The sequence below is a fragment of the Vombatus ursinus genome, unplaced genomic scaffold, assembly GCF_900497805.2.
Source record: "Vombatus ursinus unplaced genomic scaffold, bare-nosed wombat genome assembly UNPS02007612.1, whole genome shotgun sequence".
Taxonomy (NCBI): domain Eukaryota; kingdom Metazoa; phylum Chordata; class Mammalia; order Diprotodontia; family Vombatidae; genus Vombatus; species Vombatus ursinus.
Window position 1 is genome coordinate 9,951,345 of NW_020947390.1, and position 19,954 is coordinate 9,971,298.

The window sequence follows — 19,954 nt, forward strand, 5'->3', positions numbered from 1 at the left end:
GTGATTTCTGTCTTAGAAACATTTTATTGTCAATTTCTCTTCTCAGGCATATATAGATATTTGTATATTATGTTACTCCGTTTCTCCTACACAAGATTAACACCAAAAATTCTTAATGTTGAAAGCCCAGAAAAAGTTTGTCTCTTCAGGTTATTTTTACCTTTCTTATCAGATAATGACAACTCTATAACCAATTTTCTTTCCCTTTTTGCCTCAGCTTCCTGTAATTTCAAGGTTCAATTCATTGTTTAACTATAGTAACTAGTCATGCCAGGTACCCTTTACATTTATTTCTTTGCTTCTTTTAACTCCTACTATTACAATGATACTTTTAAATGTCCTGTAACATATATCACATAAATCAAAATAATCTCATATTTCTATAGTTTTTAAAATATTATACGATGTTTTATATAATTTTAACATTATACGTAATCTAAAATCCTTCTTAAAGAAAAACAGCGGATTCTATCTAATATGATTCTTCAAAATAAAGACTTTTCTCTCCCAAGACTGAAAATTATTTGGAGGTAAGAACTTCATGATTTTTTCATCTCTGTACCCTTAAGGCTTACAGTAGTACTTTGCATATCACACATATTAAATACAAATTTGATGAGCTGAATATATCTGAAGTTTCCTTCTGCCGCTGTTCTCCAACAATCTTCAAGCCATGTCTGCTAGCTCTTCCCAGTTCACACTGGGACTTAGTCTTCTTGACTAGTGAGAGTTTAGACTGCCCAGATCCACCAACCTGTAGTCATTAGATCACATGAATGTCATTCCAACCCCACTCCCCATGCTTGCCTCTCTATAACTCTAAGAAAAGTAATCCAATCAACATTCATTCTAGGAAAGATCAATCAATTGCCCTATGATTCCACTCATATTCCCCAGGATATACCTGTCCAAAATCCCCAACAACTTCAAGTGCTGTCTTCCCTGATTAGAATGTTAGCTCCTGAGGGCAAGTCCTGGCTTTCTTTTTGTAGCTGCATCCCTATTGCTTGGCACAAAGCCAAGGAGACAGTAAACACTTAATAAAAAAGGTCTCTTCATTCATCTATTTTCAATTTAGCAATTACCATACTCTCTTTCATACAGTTATCCAGCCCACTCTGTTATTTGCACTCTTATTTCCTTTCTCCGAGACTATCCACTCCTGGAACACTCTCTTCCCTTGCCCCAGCCTCAAAGAATTCCTCTCCTTTTAAGATGCAACTCCAGAAGCACTTTGTGAATCCTTGCCTAAGGCCCTCAGCCACCATGCAGCTCTCCAACACATTGGTACTTAGTTACTTTGTGTTTATTTGTTTTTATTTTGAATATTTTATAGCATACATTAGAATCTAAGCATGTTAAAAAATAAAGAATGTTTCTTTTGTTTTTTGGTATTGCAGCACCTTGCATAATAATTCCTGGCACTTAATGAATGCCTGCTGTCTCCTTTCCCAAAGGATTAAAACTTCATGAGGATAGAGACTATTTTACTTTTTTTACATACATATATACTGCACTAGACTTGAGCTCAAATCCTACCTCAGATATTTACTAGTAGTAACCTCTCTAGACCTCAATTTCTTTGTCTGTAAAACGGGACTGGCATCAATGGCCTCTAAAGTCACTTCCAGTTCAAAATCTATGACCTAATTTTTTTAAGATGGTTGTTCATCAACTATATTTTTGAACAATGATCACAAGTATGTTACGGCTTTCTGGATTGTCCCAAAACTTTCTATATCTTATCTACAAATACAGGGAACAAAACTGTACTCAAAATACACAGCAATGAAACCTCTTGCAGTCAAAGGCTAAAACTCCAAATGTGGTCATTTTTCATTTAATATAAAATACAAATTTATTAATTAGAAATTATATAATAGAGTTAATGGACATAAATGTCCCTCTGGATTAAAATATTAATACTTGAGCATAATTCTATTGTTTTTCTTCTGAAAAGTTTAACACAGATCAGCATATCTCTCTATTAACAATATCTCTTTCTTCTAATCAATTACTTCTCATCTACTTTTGTTTTCTAGAAAGTCTAATGCATAAACAGGAAAATACTCATTTACATTTTCCCCCTTACCTACTTCAGCACATTTCCCCTTGCTTGTAGATTTGAAGATGACCCAAGGATTTGGTGACTATATGTGAGTCAACATAAATTATAGAAAGTGACCATACAAAAAACATATTTGCATATTAGTGAAATACTATGTCATATTATTTATCCTCCCAACATACCTTCCCGAGGTACTGCTTATTATCATAATTTATAGATGAGGAAGCTAGGGCACAAAGGTACAAGGACTTAACTTAAAATTACATAGAAATTTTCAGTGGCAAAACTGAGTCCAGAATTAGACCTAAGTGCTAGTGACATCATCTACTAACTCTTATTAAGGATTGTTAAGGGGTCCCCTGAATTTGGGGTTTTTTTTTGAGTTTTTGAGTTTTTTGAGTTGCCATATTTTCCAGAAACACTGGATCCAGAGTATGCAGGAAGCCTTGACTGTGTCAAAGACAAAGATCTCCCTGAGCTGACATAATTTGTTGGTGCACCCCAAACTGGACTTCTTGTGTGTCCTTGGGAGGCAAGACAGGTGCCAATCAGTCTGTGCCAGGCTGGGATAATGCTTGTGTAGCTGGAGGTCTGCAAATAAGCAGACTCTCCCACCTTCATGGTCTAGCAGTTCCCAAGGGATTTTGCCATCACCTTGCTTCTTCCCAGTGAGACGTGGTCTTGTCTTTCTTTCCCACTTTGGTTGCATCATGCCACCTCCATGTCATGCCCCTTCCTGGTATCCCCTCCTCCCTGTGTCCTGCTACTATAAAAAATGTAAACTTCTGGAACAACTAGGAACCCTTTGGGTTCCACATACATGTTCATTTCTCTTGTAATAAACATGGTTTTCATATAAATCTTGTGATGCTGTAATTGCCTGTTGACTCTCAATGATTCACATTTCTTTCTACAATAGGTACTATGAAGGAAAAATGATTTAAATAGACAAAGCAGCAAAAGTAATGAGTAAATGGATACTATATGTATATTGGTCAAATATAAAACTAAATGCTCTAAATCCGCATTTTTCTGAACAAAACATTGAGTTTGTCATTATTCATTTTGTAAACGTTACATTTTTTTTTTAACAACAAAAGATTTCATAGAAAGCAAAACAGGCCACCTCTATTATTTAGTGTGCGACACCAGAATAAACACTTCTAGGCCTGAATTTCCTCATCTATAAAATGACAGAGTTGATTAGATGATTTCCTGTCTAATCTAAATCCCATAGTAATAATATCTGACATTTAGATGGTTTTTAAGTTTTACAAATTGCTGTACATTATCTCGTTTACTACTTTATCACAAACCTTTAAGACAGGTTCTGTTGGTATTATTTTAGAGACAAAAAAAACCTAAAGCTTTAACAGGTTAATTGATATGATCACATAATTAGCAAATGTTGAGAGGAGGATTTGAACTCATCTCTCCCGTACCCAGCACTCTTTACATTACACTGTGCAGGAGTTAATAATTAAATTATTATTAAATACTGCTAAAAATATATGTAAGTTGTAAATTCACAAAAAAGCTATTCTGATTAATGATTATAAAGTCTACTTTTCTGAATTGATTTTTACAATTTTTAAAGGAGTCATTTAGTAAACTATATAGCTATAACTCGGATATAAAAACTAACCTGGATTTCCTCCCAAATGTCTTCATCCAATACAGTAGCTGCTGTATGGTGCTGCAATGGGACTATCAGGCAATGCCCTTCAGTAAGTGACTGACAATTGGGCAAGCATAAGTAAACCTAGGCAGAGAAAAAGATTAAGTTATAATAATGAAATGTTACTACAATTTATTTTCATTTTTAAATTGATATCTTTTGAGTTTATATTATATTTAATTTAAAATATATCCTTCTTCAATTCCCTTACTTAAAGTGCCACTGTTTAGTCACTTCCCAATCAAAGTGTACCTACTTTTGTTTTTAGTTCTTTGCTACCATACAAAGTTCTCCAGTGAATACTTTGGTGAATATGGGACCTTTCTGTCTTTTACCTTTTTGAAGTACATCCAACAATGAGATATCTGGGTTAATACATATAAAAATTTTAGTTACTGTTTAAGCACAATTCTAAATGCAATTTATCTTCAAATGCTGAAGTACTGGATTCAATTGGGAGAAAAAAATGCCAAACTGATCTTCATGTCAGTCAAATATTACTATCTACTGTCTCAACTAGGCTACCATTGCTGTAAGGCAATGCTATTATTCCTCTCTTAACTGATCTCTACCAAACCTTACATAGCATCTGTTTGAAATCTCTCCTCAAGCCTCCCACATCACCAGATAATTCACTCTGAACTCCTCCTTCTACATTGCTCCACAACATCTCAAAATTCCTTGTCATCAACCTCCATTTTCTCCTCCTTTGTTCCAATCTCTAAGGAAAAAGATGGCCTGTCTGCTCCACATGGCTAATCCCTCTACTTGTACAAACGATTCTATCCCTTCTCATTTTCTCTTCACAGACTGCCATTATAATTATCTCCTCTTCCCCATCTATGTTCATGTGCCTCTAATCTCTGTCTCTAACTCTCTCTCTCTCTCACACACACACACACAAACACGAACGCCTTCAATCTCTCCCAATTTGTCTCATTCCTTGAACCATTCTTAAAAATCTCTTACTTGATCCTGCCTTCCCCTCTAGTTATCAATCTATCTCTCCACAATTTCACAGCCAAATTCCTAGAAAACTATCTATACTCATTGTCCTTATTTCTCCTCTTTACTTCTCAACTATTCATAATCTGCCTTTCAATCACATCACTCAACTGAAATTCTAACTCCTAAGTTACTTGCCAAATATAATTTTTTGTTTCCTCTCATCCTTCTTGACCTCTTCTGCAGTTATCTGATGCTATTAATCACTTTCTCTTCCTAAACAGTCTTTCTGCTCTATGATTTTGTGATACTGCTCCTCTCTCAATTCTCCTATAACCTGTTCGACTGTTTCTTTTCAGTTTCCTTTTCTGGATCATTATTCATATCTACCCCCTAATGGTGGGTGTACCTCAAACCTCCGTCTTAGGACTTTTTCCCTTGTTACACTCTTTTCATGGCCCCTTCAGCTCACATAGGGCATCTAAGTGGCACAGTGGATAGAGTGCCAGGCCTAGAGTCAGGGAAGACTCCCATTCCTGAGTTCAAATCTGACCTCAGCCACTTACTAGCTGTGTGACCCTGGCCAAGTCACTTAATCCTGTTTGCCTCAGTTTCCTTTATCTGTAAAATGAGCTGGAGAAGGAGATGGCAAACCACTCTAGTATCTTTGCCAAGAAAACCCCAAATGGGGTCACAATGAGTCAGATACAACTTAAATGACTGAACAACAAGAGCTCACCTGGATTCAATTACCACAAAAGCAATAAAATCGAAATATATATAATGTATATACCCAGCACTGGTTCTGCTCCCAAGTTCTAGCTGTATATAACACAGGCATAATCGCCTATGAGACATTTCAAAGTAGATGACCTATAAGCATCTTAAAGACAACATTGTTATAAGAAAACTCATTGCCTTTACTCACAAAATCCACATTTCTTCCTAACTTCTCTAATTCTGTTGAAGAAATGGAATAAAATACAAAACTATGAAATATCAAAAAATCCTTTTTTCTGAAGTTTTCTGTTTTCATACCTTAACACCTATTGCAACAATAAGGTGTTTGGGAAGCTGAGAACTATCAAAACAATACGGACACTTCTCCATTTGTGCAGCAAGCTTCTGATGCTCTGAGATTGCTTTTTTCTTCTGTTTCTCCTCATCACCACCAAAACATTCCTTCTTAGCTGCTTTTGAGACAAACATGTCATCCAAACTGCAATATTCCTTATCAGTTTTTTCGGTAAGCTAAAAACACAGAGAAAATTGTGTTAACATATGAATAAAAAAAAATAGTCATGTTTGAAATTTTATTGTATTCTAACACAGAGAACTTGTAGCTGAAAAACAGCGGTACCACGTGGATGCATTCAAAAAGAAAATATTGGCACTCAACTATAAATGTGTAAGAGCTCAGATCAAACAGAGCTTCAAAATGTCCACCAAAGATACCATGAATAAAAAGGAATAAAATTACATAATGAAATAAATTTTTATGAGCATGTACTGCCTATGCCAGAATTTCAAACATGCATTTTAAGACTGAAAACAAATCTTTTCCCCAAATTGGAATAGACGACCTCCCCTCCCCCAGATAGGTAAATAGATAGATAGAGAGATAGAGATAGATAGATAGACAGACAGACAGACAGACAGACAGACAGACAGATAGATAGATAGATAGGTAGACAGACAGATAGACAAACAGACAGACAGACAAACACTCAATGCATTCCCTGGCCTAAGAGTGATAGTTGTTAAATAATGGAATGAGATAAAAATTATAAAATTCTCCTTTTTCTTCATGGATAGATGTATGAGGGAAAGAGCTGAAGTGATGGGAGAATTGAGAGACAGAAAAAGCTTTAAACAATAATATTGTTTTTCTAGGACAGTCTTGCCTAAAAGTGAACTAGCTGTCTCATTTTTCAAGGTCCTGTCTACATTTCTGTAATACTATAAAAAATACTATTGTGTGATCTAGAGTTCCAAGATAACATAAATGTAATTGAGTTGTCAGACTATTATTTTCACTTTGAGAATATTTAGCTGAAAAACAATTAGTAGTAATATTACACAAACTATTTTCAAAAACTGAGAAGAAAAAGCATGCTACCAGAATCCTTTTGAGAGATAAATATGGTCCTATTAACTAAATCAGGAAAGGATAAAATACATAAATAAAATGATAGACCAATACTGCCAATGAATATCAACTCAAAATTTTTAAACAAAATTATGTCAGACTACTGTGATTTATCCAAGACATCATTCATTATGACCAAGTTGGATTTATAATAGGAATGCAATGGTTTAAAGAGAAAACAATCAATATAATTAATAATATTAAAAGCAAAAATATCCAAAACCATATGATTATCTAAATAGATGCAGAAAAAGCCTTTGACAAAGGACAACATTCATTTATGCTAAAAATCCTATGAAGTATAGGAGCAGAAGAATCCTTTTTAATATCATAAAAGCATCTAACAAACCAAAAACAAGCATCATATGCAATGAAAATACATTAGAAACTTTTACAACAAATATGGGAGTAAAGCAGGTATGCTCACTCTCCATACTATTATCTGATATAGCTGAGGAAATGCTAGAAACAGCAATAAGACAAAAGACAGAAATGAAAGGCATAATGGTAGGTAAAGAAGGGATAAAACTATTCCTATTTCCTGATGATAGGACGGCATAATTGGAAAATCCTAGGGAATCAGCAAAGATACTTATTAAGACAATAACAATAACATCAGCAAAATTGCAGGGTATAAAATAAGCCCTCAAAAATCTACTGCATTTCTATATAATAACAACAAAATCCAAGAGGTAATAATAGAAAGGAAAACACCATTACAAATAACTATCAAATGCATAAAGTATTTGGAGAACAATAATAATATTCAACATTTATATGGTGCTTACTATGATCCAGGCACAGTGCGAAGCACTTTACAATTATTACTTCATGTGATCCTTACAAAAACCATGTGAGGTAGGTGCTATTATTTTATCCCCATTCTACAGATGAAATTGAGGCAAATAAAGGTTAAGTGACCTGCCCATCTAGCTGGATCAATCTACCAAAAGATTTGTATAGATTCAATCACAAAGTGCTGCTTAAAGAAATAAAGAGGGGCAGCTAGGTGGCGCAGTGGATAGAGCACCAGCCCTGAAGTCAGGAGGACCTGAGTTCAAATGCGGCCTCAGACCAAACACTTGACATGTACTAGCTGTGTGACCTCGGGCAAGTCACTTAACCCTGACTGCCTCAAAAAAAAAAAGAAAGAAAGAAATAACAACCTTCATAGCTAAAGGAATATTTAGTGCTCAAGGCTGGGCCATGCCAATATAATATAAAGTGACAATACTGCCAAAGTTAATTTATACTTTTAATGATAATACAACTTAATTATCAAGGTGGTGCCTTATAGAACTTGAGAAAATAGTTACAAAATACATCTGGAAAAACAAAATATCTAGAATATCAAGGGAAGTGATAACAAGAGATACATAGATAGATAAGGGAGAATAGTAGTACTTCCAAGCCTCAAACTATATTTTAAAGCAGCAATCACCAATACAATATGGTATGGGTTAAAAAATGAAGAATTAGATCAATGGAACAAACTAGACAAGGTAGAATTAGAAACTATGGAATTCAATAACCCAGTGTTGAATAAAACAGGAAATATAAATTACCTAGGAAAAAACTACCTATTTGAGATTTTTTTAACTGCTGGGAAAAATGGAAAGCAATTTAGCAGAAATTAGGCTTACCTTAGACCAACACCTTACACCACCCCTGCATTATGTTCCAAAACACATTCTAAACGGATATGTGACCTTAATACTAAAGATCATACCATAAAAAAATAAGAAGAAAAGCAGATTATATACCTCTCACAGTTATGGGTAGGAGATACATTTTTAACCAAAGATGAGGCAGAGGCAATTACAAAAGGTTAAACAAATAATTTTGTTTATATGAATCAGAAAAGTTTCTGCACAGACAAAATTAATCCCACCTAGAACAGTAACAGAAGTGGTCAATTGTGAAAAAAAATCTTTATATCAAGTTTCTCTGATGAGGGTTTAGCATCCAAGAAACATAAACAATTAATAAATAAATGTAATACCAAAAACTATTCCTCAATAGATAAGTGATGAAAGGATATGAATAAATAGTTCTCGAAAATTTGCAAAATATTTACAATGACATGAAAGAATACTCCAAATCACTAATAATAAGAGAAATGCAAATCAAAACAACCCTGAGGCTTCACCTCACATTCTGCAAATCAAAAAATGACAAAACTGTCAATAATCAATGTAGGAAGGGTTGTAGCATTGATTCATTGTTGATGGGGGGGTGAGCTGGAGTAATCATTTTGGAAAGGAATTTAGAAGTATGCAAATGAAGTGTCTAAAATGTCCATATCCCCTGAAATGGAGAGTTCATTACTGAGCTTATACCCCAAGAAAGCCAATGATAAGAAGAAAGTCCTCATACACAACAAATATTTATAGTAACATTTTTTTGTGATAAAAAAATTTAGAAAGAAATTAGATGTCCACAGATTGGAGAATGACAAAACAAATTGTGTGATGTAATGTAATATTACTGTGCTATAGGAAATGATATATGAGATGACTACAGAGAAGCATGTAAAGATACGCATGAACTGATGCAGAGTAAATTAAGCAGAGCCAAGAAAACAATATACATAATGAGACAACAATGTAAATGTAATGAACCACCTCATACAAAAAAATCAAAAGTGAATGTTGCAAAAATTATAAAGAATAAGCGTGACTCAAAAGGCAAGACATGAGAGGCCATTCCTAAGCCATACCTTTGAGGAGATGGGATGTCCACATGTACATTGTACATGTTTTGTTTTGTTTTAACTTTTCAATGTATTGATCAAGTTGTGGGGAACCTTTCTTCTTCTTTTTTTTTTATACATTTTTTTTTTGGTCTTAAAAATACTATTTGCATTTTGGAATGGTTCCACTGGGAAAGTGAAGAATTCTAGTGAAAACTATATAGTATAAAAACAAAATTCATCAATAAAGAAAGTGGATCAGCATATAGTTGTTCAGTCATTTTTCAGTCATGTTTTCTTGGCAAAGACTCTGGAGTGGTTTGCCTCTTCCTTCTCCAGCTCACTTTACAGATGAGGAAACTGAGGCAAATGTGATTAAATGACTTGTCCAAGGTCACACAGTTAGTGTTTGAGACTAGATTTGAACTCAAAAAGAGGAGTCGTCCTGACTCCAGGCTCAGCACTTTATCTATTGCACCATCTAGCTGCACGGCACCAGCATATAATCATATGCCAAAAATAACTGATTTCTCAAAAGCATTCAAACTTAGACATCCATTTATGTATATAACTTATTTTAATTCTTAAATCAACAGTTCACCTTTTCATTTCCATAATATAAGGCTAACTTATTTGATACTATCTTAAAAACAGGGGAAAACCTACAGTTACTTAAAGAAATATGTACAAATTAAGGAAAACCATTTCCCTCCTTAATACTTTACTCCATATTTCTCCATTTCAACTGGCACCATAACAAGTTAAAAGGGGGCAGCTAGGTGGCGCGGTGGATAGAGCACTGGCCTTAGAGCCAGAAGGACCTGAGTTCAATCCGGCCTCAGACACATAACACTCACTAGCTGTGTGACTCTGGGCAAGTCACTTAACTCCAAATGCCTCACCCCCCCCCAAAAAAAAAACTTAAACATGCAATGTTATTAATAATGCTTTATATTTTTTCAATTTATACCTCCTCCACACCAGACTAACAATAAAACAGGAAGTTTTACAGTAGTAAAGATCTTCCAGGTATATGAAATCTCCCCATAATAATAAATGAAGCTGAAATTTTAAAAGAGGTCATTTTTTATTGATTTCATTTATTTTAATTCAAGGAATAAGAAGTTATCCTCAACCTATACATTTTAATCAAGTACCTTTGTCATTAGTAGCATAAACTTACAACAGTCCTTGTATGGCATGTTATAGTGAGAAATGAACTCAATAAAAGGAAATTAAATTTATTTACCAATCAAAGCAAGATACATTGCATTTGTTTATTTGAAAGGGTATGAAGGATCAACAGAAAGGCAATGTGACATAGTGCATAAAGAACACACCTTAAAGTCAAGAAGACCTGGAAGTCCTAACCGATACATCCTAGTTATATGAACAAGGTTAAGTCACTAAGTTCTCAGGGCCCTAGGCAACTTTCTAAAACTACAAGTTACCCTCGCAGTACAATGTATGCAAGTGGAGAGAATTTCCACAGGAACTCCCTTGGACCAAAACCAAAACCATGACTTTACAAATGGGAGTAGACAACCACCTAGCTGATTTAATCTTAGAGGTGCAGAAAGCCAAAATGCCTACCAGTCACCAATCACCACAACCTCCTTGTCAGGAAGAAATTCTACCTCTTTACAGAGGTCTTTTATCCCGCTTTGCTGTTATGAAACTTTGAGTCACATTGAAATTAAAAGTATCCCTGACAGGAGGCACCACTGACAAACTGCCTATTTCAAAATTTTATCTAGGGATGATCCTGCTCAGGATTAATAATAATTATCCTGGTAATAATGGTGAAGTCCAATTATAAGCAGTTCAATATTCAATATATTGCATACTGCAGGTTGAGTCAAAGCCCTTAAGTATATAATGATAAAAGTATGAAAAAATAAGACTGATATCTTAAAGAAAGGAGAAATTTGATCTCATAGGCAGAATAGAAATTTGGTGAGATGAGACCCATACACAGAATATGGTTCTGGAAAGGTATCTTACTCAAACGAAACAGGATAAATAGAGAAAGAGGTAGAGTAGACTTTTATAAGAAGATATATTCTCAGGTAAGGAAATGCAGGAACCACAAGAAAGTATAGAAGAATATATCTGAGTGAAGACAAATGAAGATAGAAACAGAAGTGGATATTTTCAATGGAATACTCTACAGATCACATGGACATAAAAACACATATAACTTAAGAAACTAGGGTGGGGGGGTGTGATGGGAGACTTAACTATCCAGGTATCATGTCCTATAGTTCTTTTTTCTGCCTCTCCCACAAAAGCATTGTATGAGTATCTAATTACAAAGGTACTAACAGGATCACTGTGTTCCAGTGTTTTGATGTCTAAAAATTTGGTAGCTTTCAAAGAATAAATCTGAATTTAGTACATTTACCTATTTACTAACAAACAGGTAAATTATTACCTGAGCTGCATTCAGTGAAGCTATTAAGATCTTGATTTGACTAAGTAACAATTCATCCTTCAAAAGGTAAAGGAAGCAACAAGAATAAATTTTATTCTAGACATGATTCTTAATAACAGGAGGAAGTTGCTGAAAACGATATGAACGTTTTGAGGACTGACCAAAGAGAAAAGAATGGAGCACACAAACTAGAGAACAATCAGCTTGACTTTGATTGCTAGCAAAGTTCTACAATGTCTTACTAAAAGCATAATTAGTGAGTATCTAGCACAAGACTTGATGATACAAAGAGACAATATGGCTTTATCAAGAACAAGTGATGTCACATTAACCTTACTTCAATTTCTGGTCAATCTCTGTAAGTTTATTGCGGCCAGACACTACTTCATTTTTGTCTATATAGTCACAGTACCTAGCACGGGGTCTCAAACAAAGTAAAAGCTTTATAAACACTGATTTAATTCCATTCCCATTCCCCAGCTTTCTAGCTTCCTTTTATGTGTCATCTTCCTTCCTTAAAGTGTAAGCTTCCTGAGGGCAGAGATTGTCTTTCTTTTTATTTGTTATATCCAGAGCTTAGCACAGTACCTGCTACATAGAAGATACTTAATAAATGTTTACTAATTTAATTGCTCAATACCCACTGTTTCACCAAGTGAAGATCTAAAAAAGGCCTATAAGTCCTTCCTATCATTCCTATGTCACATCATCACCAAGTTTAAACTGAGATGAAATCTCAATCTAACCCTATGAAACGGGAACTCTTAGATGACACACTTGGTCCTAAAAAATCATCTCATGCTAAATCATACACTTTTGTCATGCTTAAAGATCAGCAGATATGCAAATATTCTCTGATTAGTATATTATAATTTTAACTACTGATGTAGCATGCCAAAGAAAATTAAGGAAAAAAGTAGAACTTCACATTAAAATCTCACTTCAATGAAAACATGGTAATTGAAAGAGTTTCTTTAGCTCCTGGATGATTTCAGTCACATATGTTGATTTTAAACTTATTATCATTTTCATAGGCAATTCTAGAAATGGGAATATGTTATCTGAAATCTATAGGCAGGCTTATGTAAGAATGACTCTCTTTTACATCAAATATGTTTTGGTTTGTTTTTTGTTTTTTGTCTGTTTGTTTGTTTTTGAAAAAGAACCCACATCAACTTGGCCCAGCAACACTGATGTTGTGACATAAAGATTAGAAAAGCACAAAATGTTCCTTCTACAAAGAATGGAAGTAGATCTGCTGATCGGCATCCAGTGCAACACACAGTACAAGAATCTATAACCCACGAATGACCCAAATCTTCAAAAAGTTTTCTAATTACACATTCTCACTGAATAGTGCTGCTTATCTGCCCGGGGTCTCTACACCCAGGCCATCGCTTGGTGGGTCCCTAGCTGACGTAGTGCACTTAGTCAGCTATCCCACCCAAGCCTTCGCTTGGATACTTACCCTTCCCAGTCTTCGGATGTCTCCGGCCCCTCCGAGGGTGGAGGGGAATGACTAGACAGAACACCCGAGTTGGCAGCTGCACACGATTTATTGGTTACATACTCTCCTGCCTCCCATGGTCCCGGCCTCTGATATCTCTCCTGCCTCCCATCGTCCCGACCTCTGGTCTCTCCCCAGCTCTGACTCCCGGCTCTACCCAGACACCCCCGGGTCCTGCTCTTATAGCCCTTGCTCCACCTCGTGGGTGGAACTTGCCCGAGCTCCTCCCATGTTCCTCCTTCGTAGGTGGAGCCAGCGTCTGTTACTGAGGCACTCCCAGTACGCTTTCGGGCAGGTACTAACCTCCAGGCATCTCTTACTACCCTACAGGAGGCCACGATCCAGAGCTGGGCCCTAACACTTATCCAGTAACTGGAAAATAACTATTAATACAACTGCCCTTGAAAAATGAGATACACCCATGCTCACGAAGATGCTTTATTTTATAATACACCATGAAGCATTCTAAATTAAGACCACCATAGTCCTCATCTCTTAATAAAGACCATGTGAATAGCATTATGCATCGGAGATAATTATCATTTTCTCACTCTACTTATAATACTTTAATAATAATCACTTTCTTACTCTACTCATAACCATTCCAAGAAATACTCAAGCACCTATTTTTTGGATGAGATTAATGGAAGCACAAACTAAGGAGCTTTCCCTCATGGGTTGAACTGGTTTAAATCAATTTAAATTAGACTAAATCAGTTTGGAGTGTAATGAACCAGTTTAGACCAGATTGAACTGGTAACAGGAGAGTGACAAATAATAAGAGGCCATGGATAATAAAGACAATTGCATTCACCATCTCAGCAATCTAAAGGCTACACAATCAGCAGGTAGTGGAAAGTATTTTGACTTAATGACCTCTATTCAAATCCCAGCTCTTCCACTCACTACCTGTGTTGACCTTGGGCAAGTCACTTTAGTTCTGTGAACCTCAATTTCCTTATTTGTAAAATGAGGAACTTCAAGTAACAGATCTCTGAGGCCTAATAACAGTTCAAAATCCCATGATCTTGTGAGAAAGGTCCATATTAAAAAAAGAAAACAGATATAAAAATACATGGATGGTTATTTGAACATGTCCCTCTTTCCTCACTCTTGAGAGATGTAATTCTAATAAATTCCTTCACTTTCTTGATATTTTATCTATTTCAGGGACTTGCACACTACTGCACAGCTTTATCAAAGAAGGCCTGTGATAATGAATAGAGAATAGGTCTCAAAGCCAGAAGGGTTCAAATCTCACCTCTAATACATTCTGGGCATCTGACCCTGGACAAATTACTTAACTTCTAAGGACTTGTGCTAACTCTCAAAGATGATAAAATGCTGAACTGTATTAGGAAAGGGAGTTTTCTCACCAAGGAATGACCTATACCAACCAAATCACAGATTCACATAGGAGGATACAAATAATGTTCCCAGCCAATAGCTTGGGTAGTTAAAAATGAATTGTACCTAATTATATTATGATTATCAACAATGAGAAGAGTATGCAAGCACCTAAGGAGAAAAATGAATTAATAATTTACCTATCTGTTAGTAAATAGGCAAATGTACTAAATTCACATTTATTCTGTGGAAAGCTACAACATTTTTAGACACCAAAACTATGGAACACAACAATCTATGTTAGTATCTTTCTCATTAGAAATTCGTAGTCTTAGATAAGTGTTACATAAATGAAGGGCATCATTTCATGTTATTTGTAGAATTGTTCATTTCAAATCCTCTATATACTGTGACCAAGATTTCCTATAAAATTCCATAGTTATCAAAACAAACAAATAAAAAAAAGGCAGCTCTAATCCAATTCTTACAAGGGGTCTTTTAAGTAATATGGCAGTTTGAAACTATTAAAATGTTAAGGATATTCACAATTCCCAAAAGATATAAGGGTAATTTTACCTGATCGTAAACCTTAGTTTAAAAGAAAAGTTTAAAAGAAAAAAGAGGCAGTTAATAAGATATTCAGGTTCTCCTCCACATGTCAGTAGGACTAAATCAAACATGAAGGATTTATCTAGTTATCCCTAAAGAACTTTTCAACATTTAAGAACTGAACCAGGGCAGCTAGGTGGCACAGTGGATAGAGCACTGGCCCTGAAGTCAGGAGGACTTGAGTTCAAAACCAGCCTCAGACCAAACACTTGACACTTACTACCTGCGTGACCCTGGGCAAGTCACTTAACCCCAATTGCCTTAAAAAAAAGACAAAAAAAAAAGAATTGAACCTAACCCAAGAAATGCAACAAATACATACTAAAAGCCTCGTGATTTTTTTTCTCCTTAATATTGCACCAGAGATTTACTTTTCTTTGTAAAGTCAGTTCAAAATGGAACCAAATCTAGACATTTGCTAAGATAATGTGTTTTTAACATGATTCTTTTTTGGACTGGACTTGTGATTTCATTGATATAGGGAAATCCCAGGTGAGGAAACTCCCTCTACCAATGCAGATGGACAGCTGCCCTGTAATTTATGTGCTTATAAAATTACTGGGGAACTGAGAATTTAAGTAACTGGTCTAGCATCACAAAACAAGCATGTATAAGAGGCAGTTTTTGAAAGCAAGTTATCCTGACTCTGAGGCTGGGTCTCTGGCCTCTATGTGATGATAAGACTATGTCTCTAAAGATGAAAATATCGTGGCAATATTATTCAAATTTAAAGTGAATTTATTAATTCATTCAGAAGAGTCCACATTCAGAAATTCAACAAACATTTGTATAGTGCTCTCTGCTTAAAAACAAGATGATGTCAGGTCTATAATTTATCATCTCCCTAGAATTCACACAGGAGACGAGTAAGCAAATTACCATACATAAAAGAAAATTTCCCTAAATTTCCAATAATTTTTTCCCCAAAATGACCAAAATTTTTGATCCTGAAGTACACATTAGTGTTCAAAATTAATCCATCATTAGAATGCTATAAACCACTGGCTGTTACTATAGTTGCAGTCACTCTATGTAAATTTATCTTTTCTAACTATTACATTCTCCAACAGTACTTTTAAAAAGTACTTTCAAATGGATTTAAAAGATTTTATATTAATTTATTGTTTACTGATAATGAGTAAAAAAAACCCAAATTTAGGTTTTAGAGGAAAAGTCATTACTGAAATGTGCAAATAAATTAATCCACAAAGGATTATTTCTGGAAGAAAATTAATCAAGCTTTAAAAGTTTTGTAAAATCCCATAAAATGTACTGACATATTAGAAGATGTAAAAGCATACATCTTTTACTAAAAGATAAAATAATTCTTTTCTAATTTCTGATAAAATTTTCTAATTTCTAATTCTAAATTCTAAATTTCTAATTCTAAAAAAGTTCTAAATTCTAATTCTAAATGAAAAATTCTAATTCCTTTGTATATTTATACTTTTTCTATTTAATGATTTCCTTTCCATTTCCCTACATTATGCATGCCTACCCACTAAAAAAACCTTCTACTATCTTTATTATTAAATGCATGAAATTACTGCATACGGTACTACTGAAATTAACAAGAAATATCCATATGGCTCTCAAAGATCTACTTCTTTTGTTATAACAATATTTATGTATTAGATCTTAAATGATTATGTTCACCTTCTGAAATGTTTTATTCAGAATATATTTTGAGAAATGACAACAAAGAGCACAGTGACTGACATGAATATTATGTATAAACAGTTAAATTTATTCAGCAGTTACTGCTTATTCAGACAATTATTATATTACTTCTAAGGTCTCTCCCAGCACTGAATTTGAACCTGTATAAAATTATATACTCCATAACAAAAAAAAAAATTGGATTTGGTAATCAAAAGTCATGGGTTCTGTTCTTGATTCTGCCACAAATCTATCTGACCTTGAATAAGACAATTAACTCTTTAGGCCCTGGTTTTCTCACCTTAAAAGTGAAGGAGAAGGAATATCTTTAAAATTACTTCCACTGCTAAAATTTAATATTTCAGGGGAAAAAGCCATTTTAGTGATTCATCTACATTACCATTACTACTGGAAAACCAAAATGAGAAAAAGTAGACACCTCGAATTCAAAGCAACACAATACCTTTAAAATAACATAGCTAAGTGGTGCAGTGGATAGAGCACGCAGGCCTGGACTCCTCTTTGTGAGCTCAAATCTGGCCTCAGACACTTAACTAGCTGAGTGACCCTGGGCGAGTCACTTAAACTTGTTTGCCTTAGTTTCCTTATCTGCAAAATGAGCTGGAAGGAAATGGCAAACACTCCATGAAAACCCCAAATGGGGTCACAAAGAATCAGACACAATTTAAAATGATTGAATAACAACAAAGGAAATAGAAATTATTCTATCTAATCTACTGTCAAAAGAGATTTGGAGACACTGTTTGCCAGACCAAAGGTCCAGCAAGCAGGCTGTGCCCTGAGCTTGGCATAACAACAACCTTTTGCACTCTGAATGATCTCACCCTCTGGCAAAGTGTATTGCTTTGACCAGCATCAGGTTTTCATTGAGTGATTTGTTTCATCATATTAATCAATAACTGTTTAGATGTGTTGCAGCTCCTCCTTTTTCTCAGGGACCTGACAGCCATCCATCATACCTCCTGACATGCTCACAAACCCTGTTTCTGGTAACAGCAAAGTGAACCAAACCAGGTATTGCATTCCTGTTCCTGCCACGCTAACTGGTTTTGTACCCTGCTGTGAGACAATCAAGTTGGAGACTGTTCCCACAGGACACAGGAACATAGGCATTGTCCGTACGTGATCCTGCCATAGGAACTACTACTCAAAACACAGAAATGATTATGTCCTAGCCCACCTGTGGTTTATTATGTATATAAAGCACTACCATGTCCCAGCATGTTAAGCCCTCCTCCTCAAGAGGATTTCCACTTGCAAGCATTTTCTTACTCTGAAATTGAACTTCTGTTTGTGTACTGAATCTCTTGCCACTACGTAAACACGTGCAACAATGACTATGTATGTATGTAAAGTATGTGCTTCTAAAGTATTTTATGACCATGTCAACATAGTGAAAGATGATATATAAAGACATAAACAAAGTCAAACAGAATACTACATACCAAATTAATATTATATCATATTTAAAATGTTGACATTAAAAAAGCATTTACTGAAAGCCTTCCTTTCCTAAGGCACTAAGGGACATAGAAAGATGGACAAGACATGGACAATGACCTCAAGAAACTTAAAATTCTAAAGGAAAGATATAACATGCACACAAATAACTAATACAAAGCAGAAAGTTATAAATATTTTAGAGGTTTAAAAAGCACAATGGAAGTTTAGCACAGCAGCAATTATTTCTATTTCAGGATTGAAATGAATTTTTACTTGAATTGATTCAACTGAAATAAAATTCAATTAATTCCTTCCTCAGTATATTTGTTTTTCTCCCTTTCTTTTCCTAGAGCCAAAAAATCAGAACAAACCCACACCCAGGACCTTTTTACCTTATTTACCTGCCTCAATGAACTTTGAATACATTAGGATCCTGTTGGGATACTTATTGCTTCTCCTCAAATAAGAATGTGAGTACATCATCATCATTTAACTCTTTCTAGTTACTCAGATGTATTTACCTTTCCTAGTTCCTTTCCAATGCCTGTGTTTCCTCCAAATGGCACTGGCACTATGTGGACCACATAAAGTTCCAGAAAACTACAGATCATCCTAAATGAAATTTATAAACCCTCAAATTGTTTAGCCTAACTATACAAGAAAAACCAAGTGGATGAAGAATGTCTATTGTTATCCAGATAAAATGGTTTGGCTAAAACAAGAATTCTCTCCAAGATTCTAACAACTTCTATCTGAACTTCCAATAACAATTGTGTATATGTCTAGAATGCTACCTCACCTAGAATTCTAGATCACTAACTACAACAGTGAAATATACTGTGACAGTGAACAGCTGATTACTGAAATGAGAGTCTTGAAAATCAGCCATCTTAATGTACTCAGAATATAGACTAGTTACAGCAAAGGTCAAAATCAACATCAAATTAGAAGAATAAAGATAAGGTGATACTGTATGTGGTTAAAAAAGCATCATCCTGACCTGTTCAGACAAGCTTGTGTCATTAGGGAAAAAAAAAGAAAATTAATAAAAGTAAAGACATTAACTCTGATTTAATATTTGTCATAGAAATTTAAGTGATATAAAACAGTTCCCCTCATAAGGAAACCAACAGAACAGAAATCACTCCATCCAGGAAACACTTGATCTCACTGCCAAGTGGAGAGACATGAAAGTCAAAAGTAACACCAGTCCAGAATACAAACCCATGTATTAAGCAAAATAGTACAGAAAAAAGATTTTTAAAAATTAAGAGTAGTATAGTCCCACAAAAACAGGGGGAGAGAAGAAGGGGAAATGACTGTGCAGAAAGTTTGACTTGGACTATTAAAAACATCAAAAACTGCCCTTGCCTATTTCCACATCTCCATAAAGACATTATGA

At 34.9% G+C, this 19,954-nt stretch overlaps 1 protein-coding gene across 2 annotated transcripts in view; it reads right to left on the minus strand.

Annotated features, from left to right (window-relative positions):
* CWF19L2 (CWF19 like cell cycle control factor 2) overlaps positions 1–19,954 on the minus strand; it is a 123,652-nt gene that overhangs the window by 32,985 nt on the left and 70,713 nt on the right. For both annotated transcript variants that reach the window (XM_027849597.1, XM_027849596.1), the window contains 2 exons: positions 5,730–5,942; positions 3,714–3,830 (listed from right to left, as the gene is read on the minus strand). In XM_027849597.1, coding sequence (XP_027705398.1) covers positions 3,714–3,830; positions 5,730–5,942 — 330 coding nt within the window. The remainder of the gene's footprint in view (positions 1–3,713; positions 3,831–5,729; positions 5,943–19,954) is intronic.